This window comes from Rhinatrema bivittatum, chromosome 2, assembly GCF_901001135.1.
Source record: "Rhinatrema bivittatum chromosome 2, aRhiBiv1.1, whole genome shotgun sequence".
NCBI classification, from domain to species: Eukaryota; Metazoa; Chordata; class Amphibia; order Gymnophiona; family Rhinatrematidae; genus Rhinatrema; species Rhinatrema bivittatum.
In genome coordinates this window covers 413,308,383-413,321,575 of record NC_042616.1, presented here as the reverse complement: position 1 = coordinate 413,321,575, position 13,193 = coordinate 413,308,383, and the positions used below count along the sequence as shown (strand labels likewise).

The 13,193-nt window shown below is 46.8% G+C and overlaps 1 protein-coding gene across 6 annotated transcripts in view; it reads left to right on the top strand.

The window, feature by feature from the left end:
• HMGXB4 (HMG-box containing 4) overlaps nucleotides 1–13,193 on the top strand; it is a 146,835-nt gene that overhangs the window by 114,382 nt on the left and 19,260 nt on the right. For all 6 annotated transcript variants that reach the window (XM_029590129.1, XM_029590133.1, XM_029590130.1 and 3 more), the window contains exon 8: nucleotides 7,220–7,325. In XM_029590129.1, the coding sequence (XP_029445989.1) occupies nucleotides 7,220–7,325 (106 nt within the window). The remainder of the gene's footprint in view (nucleotides 1–7,219; nucleotides 7,326–13,193) is intronic.

The window sequence follows — 13,193 nt, the reverse complement described above, 5'->3', positions numbered from 1 at the left end:
AATTACATATACAAGTTTCTGACAAGAAATTGTCTGTTTTTTGTTAACTCCACAACAAGCAATATACTATTGAGAGAAACTTAGTATAGATTTATAACAAGATTTTATATTTCATAAAAGTTGGCATTTTTAGCCAACTTTGTCTCTCATCTTACCTGTGTAATAATTGTACATCAGAGGTTGGAATCTGTTTCATTTTATAATTCAGAGTTTGGGGTAAAGTATTATGATATCATGAATATGTTGTTGGTTTTGTTATAGTTTGAAAAACAAAGAAGTCAAAGCAGTGTTCCAAACAATGAACCAAAACAAAAAGGAACAACTTAAAAACTAGATGATCAACCAAATTGCAATATCCCTAAATTTTATAAAGTCTGGTATCATATACTCACTTGATTGCCATTATACAGCCATAGTTTTCACTTAATTGATATAGCTTGTGCTGCTGCTGTTCTTTAGTTTGATGATTTCTTTTCTTCCTGCTAGGCATAAAAACAAAAGTTTGTGGTAGGGGGTTGCAGGGAGACATGAGTTTTTCTGTTATACTGAAGTTACCGGATACTGGGAAGAATCAACCATGTGTCCAATATTGACTGTGAATGCATTTACTGTGTTTATTGTTTGATGTTGATAATTAATAAAAACAATTGGTTAAAAAAGACCTTCCTTCTAGCTAAAAAAAAAAATAATTCCATGTTCTTGGCGAGAGCCTAGTTTACCTAGTTTTATGCATTGGAGAAATGCATTACATAATCTCACAGTTATGGAAAAATTAAGTGTCAAGCGTAAGCCGTTTAAGAAGAGTGCCTTTCTACGAACCTGATGTTTATGCTTGGATGCTTTGCCTCACAGTTTGATTTTAAATGGTTTTTAGCTAACTCATTAGTTTGCCAAATTGTTCATTGGGTGCGTTAGTCCTAATTGTTATGTGAAAATGTTATGCATATTTGCTCATGTTGAAATGAGATCTGGGGGGAAGGACCTTTTTGAAAATAGCTGTTCTTGTTCATATTTTTCTTCTGGCTTTAGCTATTTCTTTGACACAGTGCATAGCCATTTCAGATCGCAAGATACTATCACCCCAAGAATCCCGCTCTTGGTCCGTACACATCAGCCTTCCCCCCCCCACCTCATATCGCTCTTTTGGATTATCGCATCCCAGATGCATGACTCAGCTCTTCTTGGCATTGAATCCCAGCTGCCAAATGTTTGACTACTCTTCAAGCCTTCGTAAATCACTTTTCATTATCTCTACTCCTTCTGGCATGTCCACTCTGTTGCAGGTGTCTATTTGTGGATGATACTAAGATCTGCAACAGAGTGGACATGCTGGAAGTAGTAGAATGAAAAGTGATTTATGAAGGCTTGAAGAGTGGTCAAAAATTTGGCGGCTGGGATTCAATGCCAAGAAGAGCTGAGTCATGCATCTGGGATGCGATAATCCAAAAGAGCGATATGAGATGGGGGGGGGAGGCTGATGTGTACGGACCAAGAGCGGGATCTTGGGGTGATAGTATCTGGCGACTTGAAGATGGCTATGCACTGTGATAGGGCAATAGCTAAAGCCAGAAGAATGCTGGGCTGTATAGAGAGAGGAATAACCAGTAAGAAAAAGGAGGTGATGATGCCCTTCTGTATTCAGTTCTGGAGACCATATCTCAAAAGGGATAGAAACAGGATGGAGGCGGTCCAGATAAGGGCTACCAAAATGGTGTGGGGTCAGTATCAGAAAACCTATGAGGAGAGATTGAAGGATATGAATATGTATACCCTGGAAGAGAGGAGGTGCAGGGGAAATATGAAACAGACCTTCAGATACCTAAAAGGTTTTAATGATGTGCAAACATCAAAACTTTTCTGTTGGAAAGAAATCAAACTCCAAGGAGGACGCCTCAGAACCAACTTAAGAAAATATATCTTCACAGAGAGCGTAGTGGATGCCTGGAATGCCCTTCCGGAGGAGGTGGTAAAAACCAAAATAGTGAAAGAATTCAAAAGGGCATGGGATAAATACTGTGGAACCCTAAAGGCTAAAGGATGGAAATGAAGAAAAGAGTGCATGGGGGTAACTTGCTGGTGTGGTAGTTATTACCCTTACCAATAAGCCTTGATACTGTTAATGCAGCTCCATCATTGCACTCTGCTTCAACGGCAGGGGGGAAAGGGGGAATTTGATTTGTTCAGCAACCGAGGGCCCCAACTTTTACGGGCTCAGGAAACAAATATGGGGATAACTTGCTGATGCGGTGGTTACTACCTTTAACCAATAAGACTGATACTTTGATGCAACTCAAACATTGCTCTCTGCTTCAACAGCAAAGCATAACAGGGAATTGGATTCAACAGCAATCAAAGAGGGCTAGTGTGGGAAAAATAAGCATGGGGGGGGGAGTAACAGGGAACTGGATTCAAACAATAACCAATGAGGGCCCTGATTTCTGTTTCCCAGACATAAAAGCATGAGGTAACTTATATGGCACAGCACAAACTACCATAAGCTTACCGGTCTTACTGGATGGACCATTTGGTCCTTTTCTGCCATCATTTCTATGTTTCTTTGTTTCTATACCCTAGTTTGGTCCAGACAAGTGGATTTTGCATCCCAACTAGCAGATAGAGGCAGAGAACAAAAACTTTTCAGGCACTGCTACATAACCAAGACTGCCACCTGCAGTCCCTCAGTATTTCTCTCCCTCCAGCAGATGGTAGAGGTGAAAACCTGCAATCTGGAGTTTAAAAAAAAAAAGAAGAAGAAATAGAAGAAGCAGAAGATAGCAGTAAGGACTTCATGGAGACTCCCTGAGGTGTTAGGTTCCTTCGTGGACCATCCCTTAGGTTGAGTAGAGCGAGCAGGGGGTTGGAGACCCCTGTACTGGCTCGACTGTCAGCATCCACAGGGAACTGACAGCCAGGGGTCCTGGTTCCCTCTCCCTGTCTGAGGCTTCTTTCCCTCAGCCAGAAGCAGGGAAGTATTCATTTTTGTTTCAAGGCTCGCTGTCATTTAAAAAAAAAAAAAAAAGATTGCAAGGTGCAGAGCAGGGCTGCTTATGAGGCTGCATCTGTGTGTGGCACTGGAATCAAGTGTGAGAGAAGGGAGCCCATGGCTCTGTTGGAGTATCGGGAGAGTCTTTCCAAAGTCAAGAGATTGTGTTTTGGGTGCCGGCAGCAGCAGGGCTATAAGCACAGAGGTATTTGACGGACTGACCATGACAAGTGCGGCTGTAATGGTGCCTCCCACTGAGCATGGGATAGTTTTTACTGGGTCTGCGAAAGAAGGTGATCGTGCCTCAATGCTGTCTTCATATAAACTGCCTGTTTCTCTGGAGGGGAGGGCACCACCTCAGAGAGCCCAGCAGCTGGCACTTTACTTAATTGCAAGGGCCTGTTCCGGAGGCCTCGAGTGGGGCCTGAGGAGCCAGTGGCCATGTTGGCTACACATGGGAGGAGGCAGACAAAGGCAAGGGGAGCCTTGAGATTTCCCTCCGTGGTTATCACCAATGCTCCAGAGGAGCGGGGGAACTGCATAAGGATGCAAGGGATGATTCAGATGATGAATTTTCTACAGGTTTTATTCTACTCCACAAGTCCTATCTGGCGAAATGGGGAACTGGGAGTAAGTATTCCTCTGCTCAGAAGTCCCAAGGTACAGCAAAGAAACCTAGAGCATCTGAAAAGACAAGGTCATGAGGTCCATCAGGTCGGGGTGAGGACACCTCGGAGGAATCGGATGGTGCAGATGATATATAGGAAGATCCGGAAGAGGATTCTAGAGATGAACTTGGAGAGGATCCCTTGGACACCCCTGCAGATGGAGTGCTGGATGCGGCTAAGGAGTTCACAGACCCTAAAAAGGTTTCGGTCACTGAAGGAGATGACCCTAGGGTGATCAGATTATTCCGTAAAGAAGAACTGCATCCTTTCTTTCCCCACATGCTCAATGATTTGGAGATCATGGTTGGACAGGAGAACACCAACAAAGCAGGAATAGACACTGTCCTGGATGGGCTATGGGGCCCATCAAGGACTTTGCCTTAGCCGAAGATGGTAAAGAAGTTGGTTGTCTGGGAGTGGGATGCTCTGGAGGTGGGCCTTAAGAGCCAGGGCTATGACTAAGTTGTATTTTTTGCCAAAGGAGACCTTGGAGCTCTTTAGGCTTCCAGAAGTGGATGTAGCCTGTAGTTTTTATTGCATATAGGGCTCATATAACTTTTGTTTGTAGTGTCTCCATAGCCAATTTAAATGTTCTTAATTTCACGCCAAAATTTGCATATTCTAGGGTATACTCAAATTCTTAGTTACATAGAAATGACGGCAGAAGAAGACCAAATGGCTCATCCAGCCTACCCAGCAAGCTTTCGTACTTATTTTTCTCATACTTATCTGTTACTCTGACCGCTGAGGTCAGAGCCCTTATTGGTAACTTTTTGGTTCTAATTTCCTTCCACCCCCGCCATTGATGTAGAGAGCAGTGCTGGAACTGCATCAATGTGAAGTATCAAGCCTAAATGATTAGGAATAATAACCGCCGCAGTAAGCAAGCTACTCCCACACCTATTTGTTTACCCAGCCTGTGCAATTTAGTCCTAGTTGGTGGTTGTCTGAATATAAATCCTCTTTTCTTCATTCCCTCCTGCCGTTGAAGCAGTGAGCTGTGCTGTATATGTATTCAAAGTGAAGTATCAGGCTTGATTGGTTCAGGGTAGGAACCGCCGCTACAAGCAAGCTACTCCCACATTTGTTTGTTTTTCCAGCCTCTGCGATTTAGTCCTTGTTGGTTGTTTGAACATAAATCCTCTTTTCTTCAATCCTCCCTGCCATTGAAGCAGAGAGCTGCTTGGATATGCAATGAAAGTGAAGCATCAGGCTAATTTCGTTTGGGGTAGTAACCACCGCAACAAGCAAGCTACTCCCTCGCTTATTTGTGAATGCAGATCTTTTTTCCCACATTTCCTCTTGCCGTTGAAGCATAGAGCAATGTTGGAGTCGCATTAACCTTGTGTATGTTTATTGAATAAGTGTAGTAGCCATCATTCCTGCAAGCCACCCCCATGCCTCTTCTCTTCATTTCATTCCATTCACATCCTCAAGACTTTATGGATCCACAGGGTTTATCCCACGCGTTTTGAAATCCTTCACAGATTTGGTCCTCACTACTTCCTCCAGAAGGGAGTTCCAGGCATCCACAACCCTCTCCGTGAAGAAATACTTCCTGACATTGGTTATGAATCTTCCTCCCAGGAGTTTTAAGTCATGACCCCTGGTTCTGCTGATTTTTTTCCAACGGAAAATGTTTGTCGTTGACTTTGGATCATTAAAACCTTTCAAGTATCTGAAAGTCTGTAACATATCACCCCTGTTCCTCCTTTCCTCCAGGGTATACATATTTAGAATCTTCAATCTCTCCTCATAAGTAATTCGATGAAGACCCTCCACCTTTTTGGTCGCCCCTTCTCTGGATCACCTCCATCCTGTCTCTGTCCCTTCGGAGATACAGTCTCCAGAACTGAGCACAGTACTCCAGGTGAGGCCTCACCAAGGACCTGTACAAGGGGATAATCACTTCCCTTTTCTTACTCTATATTCCTCTCTCTATGCAGCCCAGCAGTCTTCTGGCTTTAGCTATCGCCTTGTCACATTGTTTCGTCAACTTCAGATCATTAGACACTATCACCCCAAGGTCTCTCTCTTGCTCCATGCACATCAGCCCTTCACCCCCCATCGAATACATTTCTTTTGAATTTCCACACCCCATATGCATGACTTTGCACTTCTTGGCATTGAATCTCAGCTGCCATATCTTCGATCAGTTATTTAGGAAAATTTGATTTTATGTTGGAGATCTTTTGGCTTTTTTGGAAAATCATAATTTTTGTCTCTTCCAGGTTTACCTGTAGGGCTCATGATTTTCAGTAGATCTCTAGCAGGTTGAATTTCTTCTGTAGACCACCTTGGGTATGAGATGAAATGATCAAATATCTGCTATATGCTGATGATTTGATCTGAGTTGTTTAATTTCAGTCCAGGGGTTAAGGCTTTCTCCAGCAGCTGCTGAAGATAGTGAAAGGGCTAGTGGAAGTCTGGCACATGTGTGGGCTGGAAAGCGGTTCAACAATTGGCCTCCTGCCTGCGCAACTGGAAGATCATGATCAGGTGTCTGTGCAGGTCAATGTGCCCAGAAGATAGTGGCCTGTACAGGACAGAGAGTAGTGCTGGTTGCATCGTCCTGTATAGACTGGAGGAAAGACAGCAATAGGAGTGGAGAAACAGGATGGTGGGGAGGTTGGGTTGGGACGAGGAGGTAAGCACTTAGGTCAGACTTAGTAAGGGGATAGAATATTGGCATCAGACTGGGCAGGGGTGAGGAGGGAGCATTGGGTTTTGGCTGAGGAAGTTGGATAAGTGTTGGGTTTGTGGTGGGCAGAGGGGTGAGAGACTTCTAGGGTTTCGTTCAGGGAGACTGATGGAATAGGAGGTAGGGAATCAGAGTACTGAGGTTAGGCTGGTCAGGGGAGAGAAAGGAGCACTGGAGCTGGGCTGGGGAACACGGTTAAGAGTACTGGGGTTGGACTGGGGAGAGGAGAGCTTGCTGGGGTTGGGCTAGGTAGCTGGAGGGAGTTTTCTGGTCTCAAGATGAGGGTGCAGGGCCTGGGCCGGGGAGTAGGATGCAAATATCTGTTGAATTTTCAGTGGGTGACAGCTAGTAATATTGTGCAGTATAATTATGCAGTGGCAAAGTAAAATAAACTATGGTTTGTAATGGCTTTCTCTTTCTAATCCATACAGTCTCTCTGACATACACTTTCACACTTAACTTTCTCACATGCACGCACACACACACACACACTCTAGCTCTCTTTTTCACATCCTCATTAGGCCCAATTCCAGGACAAACTTATTTCCAGGCCCAACCCTACTAACCTCGACCTTCCCACTTATTCAGCTGTAGCTGCCACTGCCCCTTTCTGGCCTGTATAAACTGACAAGGTCACCTCTTCCTAGTCACGAAGGCTAACATATCTCTTTCTCCTTCCAGCCCCATGTAGGCTGATGCAATGTCTTCTCCTCTTCCCAGTGCTGTGTGGCTGAAGTGATATTGCCGCATTCTTCCAAAGCTGCAAGCCAGATGGAAGAATTCCTGTGGGCTGTAGTTTTCTCACTTGTGACCTGCCCCCTGATGCTGCCACCTTAAGTTCTTATGTTTGGTTTCTCTGTGGTGCAGGTATGGAAGCAGAAAGCACAGTACCTCCAGCACAAGCAGAACAAGGCGGAGGCCACCACGGTGAAGAGAAAACCCAGCGCCTCGGAGGCTGCTTCAAAAGCCAAAGGTATAGGTAGAGCTGACTTAATATGTTTATAAATTTTGGATGGCGGGCGGGGGGGAGTTACAATCTGTTTGTATGAATAATTGAACCGTTCTTTTAAATGGCATGGTATATGCAGAACAGACTTTCACTGTATATAGGGAAAAATAACCCATGCTATAGTTACACAATGTTAGGTTCCATATTAGGTGCTACAACCCAAGAAAGAGATCTAGGCGTCATAGTGGATAACACATTGAAATCTTCAGTTCAGTGTGCTGTGGCAGTCAAAAAAGCAAACAGAATGTTGGGAATTATTAGAAAGGGAATGGTGAATAAAACAGAAAATGTCATAATGCCTCTGTATCGCTCCATGGTGAGACCACACCTTGAATACTGTGTACAATTCTGGTCACCGCATCTCAAAAAAGATATAGTTGCGATGGAGAAGGTACAGAGAAGGGCTACCAAAATGATAAAGGGAATGGAACAGCTCCCCTATGAGGAAAGACTAAAGAGGTTAGGGCTGTTCAGCTTGGAGAAGAGACGGCTGAGGGGGGATATGATAGAGATGTTTAAAATCATGAGAGGTCTAGAATGGGTAGATGTGAATCTGTTATTTACTCTTTCGGATAATAGTAGGACTAGGGGGCACTCCATGAAGTTAGCATGTGGCACATTTAAAACTAATCAGAGAAAGTTCTTTTTCACTCAGCGCACAATTAAACTCTGGAATTTGTTGCCAGAGGATGTGGTTAATGCAGTTAGTGTAGCTGTGTTTAAAAAAGGATTGGATAAGTTCTTGGAGAAGTCCATTACCTGCTATTAATTAAGCTGACTTAGAAAATAGCCACTGCTATTACTAGCAACGGTAACATGGAATAGACTTAGTTTTTGGGTACTTGCCAGGTTCTTATGGCCTGGATTGGCCACTGTTGGAAACAGGATGCTGGGCTTGACCCAGTATGGCATGTTCTTATGTGTTTTATGCTTGACAATTTCAATAAAAATATTTAAACATAAATTGTAAATTTAGGTGTTTATTTTCCAGATAATTAAGGGTTCTTTGGGTATATCAAAAATTGGTGTGTGTTAGTGGTTTTGCAGCAGAGGTTCTATTGCTGGGTGTCTTTTCTGGTTGAATCAAATACATATAGCTGAGGATCCAGGGTAGGCAAAGAAGAATATTAGAGGAAGTGGTGTTATCTAATAACGCCTATTTTATTTTTTATTTTTTTTATTTTTATTTGTATTGAGGTTTAGCAGTTAAAACCTAAAATCAGGAGCCCTAGGTATTGGTGAAGGTCTGCTTCCATGACTTGGGGGGTATGGGTACAAAATGGGGTAGATTTTCAAAGGGTTACATGCATAACCCCCGAAAAGCTACCCCAAGCTGCCCCTGCACGCGCCGAGCCCCGGGACGCGTGTATGTCCCCGGTCTTGCAAAAAGGGGCGGGGCGTGGGCAGTCCTGGGTGGTCCGAGGGCAGGGAGGGGGTGTGGCCTGAGCCTCCAGGCACAGTGGGCCGGCCATTGGCCGGCCCGTGTAACTTCTTCAACAAAGGTATGGTGGGGGGGGGGGGGCAGGTTAGGTAGGGAAAGGGATGGGAAGGTGCGGAGGGAAATTTCCCTCCGAGGCCGCTCGGGAACGGAAGCAGGCTTGTGGCTCGGCACGTGCAAGCTGCACAATTGTGCACCCCCTTGCGTGTGCCGACCCTGGATTTTATAACATGCGCAAGGCTGCATGCATGTTATAAAATCAGGCATAGATTTGTTCGCGCTGGGTTGCGCGAGCAAATTTGCGCCCGTGCACAGGTTTTAAAATCTGCTCCAGTGTGTATGTTCTTAGAGAGCAGAGGAAGACAAGATGGTCGCCTCTTACCCCACACTTTAGAACTCACCCTTCATGGTCAGGGATCATTCTTCCTTCTACTGTAACTTCTTATTGAGGTCTAATTTGCATTATGGGAGGATGTGAAAAAAACATGAGGAAACAAAATATGTGTGTAATGGACTGTACTAAAGTCATGAGTTTTTATAGAAATTATTTTCAGCATTTGAAGTGGGAAAAATGAAAACTGGAGGACTATTTATTTAGACATTTTATTTATATATTTATTTAAAACTATTTTTTTCCTAGCATGTAGCAGATGGACTCAGGACCAATGGGTATAGTGTACTCCTAATAGGAGTTGGAGACGGATCAGATGTCAATCTGACGTCAGCCCTAGTACATATACCCCTGTAGGAAGTGCAGCTCTTCAGTATTTTCCGTCTCCATAGCAGTTAGGGACTCTATGCACGCTCGTACAGCGTTAGAGTAATTTTACCAAAGAAAACCAAAATAAGAAATCTTATCTCTACAGACAAGCCCAGCTCTCCTGCGGTGACACCCATTGGGTCCCTCCCCCAGTTGAGATTTCCCGAGGTAATTTCCGCAATCCCTCGGAGGTAAGCCTCAGTCCGGCGGCCGCCCCTCAGCGGGGACCTAGCCTCCGACATCGGGTGAGGCTGAGAGGCAGTGGGTGCAACCTCGAGCGCGGCAGTAAAGGTATATTCCCTCTCCCCCTGCAGCTGGAGACCGCACGGAACGAGACCGGGAAGCGCTGAGACAAGGTAAGGTAGAAATCTATTTAAAAGTCTCCGGTCTTCGAAGCTCGAGAAGCCGCACAGGTCACCAGCCAGGACCAGTGCCACTGGGTTGATCTGCCCTAGCAGGGCTTGACCTCAGTCAGATCCGAGGGTCCTCCCACGTGGAGACCCTCCAAGGTGGTCGCCATATTGTCCACGTGTTCGCCGTCACCATTTTGCTCTGTCCGCCGCTCTGTCCGCAGTTTCGAGCCATGCGCACAAGTACCGGGTGCACAAGCGACGCGCATAGCCACGCGCCTACTGTGCCGGGCGCATAACTTCGACCTGCGCGCACCAAACCTATGCGCACAACTTCGACGCACACCGGAGCACACAACTGTATCTTACACGCACAAGCCATGGCACCACAGGAAAATAAACTCAAAGCTCAAGGTCTTTGCCCAGCATGCCACATTAGAGCTGCACAGCATGAGGAGGCCAAGGCCCTGTGTATACAGTGCAAAGAGGCCCTAGGGGATCCAACTCATGGCCCTCCCCAGCCGGTACTGGGCTTCAGCCTCTCGAGCAGTACGCCAGACCTAGCATTGCACAGTGGGCCCCCCCCTTAACGGAGCTCCCCAGGGACACAGCACCCCTTAGTCTAGACCCAGCATCTATATCCTGGGTGGAATTCTTCAAAGGGCTGCATACCTTCGTCCACATGCAACCGGGGCCTCCTATAATACGGCCACAGGCTCCACCAGAGGACCTCAACATGCTGGGACCCTCTATGCCCAGGGAAGTGTTCCCACCGCCCAGAAGCCCAACCTTCGGGGACACGGACAGCTCAGATGAGGATTCAGAACCCCTGGAGGAAGGGGAACGCCCTCCGGGGACAGAGCCCCACCAAACCATGAGACGCTTCTTCACCAAGGATGATCTTCCAGACCTAATCACACGCAGCTTAAAAGAGCTTGCTATCCCGGGCACGAGTGCCTCGGGGGAACCTAAGACGAACCCACTATTAGAGGGACTCCGTCAGACCTCCCGCCATTTCCCACTATTACAAGCCATCTAGCAACTAATTGACCTGGAATGGGATGCACCAGAAACTACATTCAAAGGGGGCCGGGCTCTGGCAGCCATGTACCCCCTGGACCCAGCCGCCAAAGATCTCCTGGCATGTCCGAAAGTGGATGCCATGGTCTGCACGGTCTCGAAGCACACTACTATCCTGGTGGAGGGAGGAGCAGCACTCAAGGATGCTCAACGCAGACGTCTGGAATCTATCCTCAAACAGTCCTTTGACGTCTCCGCTATGTCTTTACAGATCGTGGCCTGCTGTGCAGTGGTGACACGCACTTGCTTAGCACAGACCAGCAACAACACTCCTGGGGAAACCCTGGAACCAGCTGTATCATTCTTTGCGGACGCCACTTATGATCTGGTACGCACAGCAGCTAGAGGAGTGTCATCCGCCGTGGCAGCCAGAAGACAAATCTGGCTCCGAAACTGGTCGGCCGACGCATCCTCCAAAACGAGACTCACAAGGATGCCTTTCAAGGGAACACTCCTGTTCGGAAGCGAACTAGAGAAACTAGCCAACAAATGGGGTGAGTCCCCACTGCTGCGGCTACCGGAGGACAGGAATAAGAGAAACCAGCGATCCTTCCCCCGAACCTCCAGGGGCAGAGGATCACAGCGCTTCAACCCATATAGAAGCACATATCAAGCGGCCAGTCCTTTCGGAACAAGCACAACAAAAGGGGGATCCAGCTCGGTCTCAGGCCCCAGCCGCACCCCACAATGAAAATCAGCCCACCCATCCAAAGGAAGAAGCCCTAGGGGGCAGACTTGCCCTATTCTACTAAAGATGGATTGAGATAACTTCGGACAAGTGAGTCCTATCCATCATTCGAGAGGGTTATTACCTGGATTTCCACCACCTCCCTCCGGACAAGTTTGTGGAATCTCCCTGCCACGACCCTCCCAAGAGGATGGCAGTGGAAGCTACACTGACCAGATTGCTAGCCTTAGAGACTATGACACCGGCGCCTCCACAACAAATAAATACTGGACATTATTCCATCTATTTTATCGTCCCCAAGAAAGAAGGAACGTTCAGACCCTTACTGGATCTCAAGGCGGTCAACCGTCACCTGAAGATTCCTCGCTTCCACATGGAAACCATATGCTCGGTAATAAGGGCGATACAACTAGGAGAGTTCTTTACATCCCTGGATCTGTCGGAAGCCTACCTACATATTCAGATCCATCAAGAGCATCAGCATTTTCTACGCTTCTCGATCCTGGACAGTCACTACCAGTTCCGGGCACTACCTTTCGGGTTAGCCACTGCACCCCAGACGTTCACCAAGATCATAGTGGTGGTGGCAGCAACACTGAGGAAGGAAGGAATCAGAGTGCACCCTTATCTAGACAATTGGCTGATCAGAGCGAAATCCCCAGAGGAAAGCCACCAGGCAACCAACAGAGTCAAAACTCTACTGGAGAGCCTTGGGTGGGTGGTCAACACAAACAAGAGCTTCCTGCTGCCCTCCCAATCTCTAGAATACTTGGGAGTCTGGTTCTACACCAAACAAGACCAGGTCATCTTGACACCAACAAGGAGATCAAAACTGATGACCCAGTTACGAACCCTGTTGAGCGAACTTCGCCCCATAGCATGGGATTACCTACAAGTTCTCTGCCTCATGGCATCCACACTGGAAGTAGTGCCATGGGCACGAGCTCACATGAGACCCCTACAATGCTCACTACTATCACGATGGAATCCACTGTCCCAGAACTACACTGTACGACTTAAGCTCCTGGACAGCATTCGGGCCCAACTGCGATGGTGGCTACAAGAAGCCCATCTGAGCCAGGGAACAAGACTATCCTCACCAACCTGGATCCTACTCACCACGGATGCCAGCCTTCGAGGATGGGGAGCACACTGCCATAAGCTAACCGCCCAAGGGCAATGGAACGAAGAAGAGTCGGGATGGAACATCAATTGCCTAGAAGCCCGGGCAGTCAGACTTGCCTGCCTAAGGTTCGTTCACAGACTCCGAGACAAAGCGGTCAGAGTAATGTCGGACAACTCCACAACAGTGGCCTACATCAACCATCAGGGAGGAATCAGAAGCCAACAGGTGTCTCTGGAAATAGACCTCCTAATATCATGGGCAGAAGTGAATCTTCAAGAGATCTCGGCCGTCCACATTGCCGGGAAAGACAACGTTGCTGCGGACTAACTCAACAGAGAAAGTCTAGATCCAGGACCACAGCATTCCAGTTGATAGTAAACCGTTGGGGGA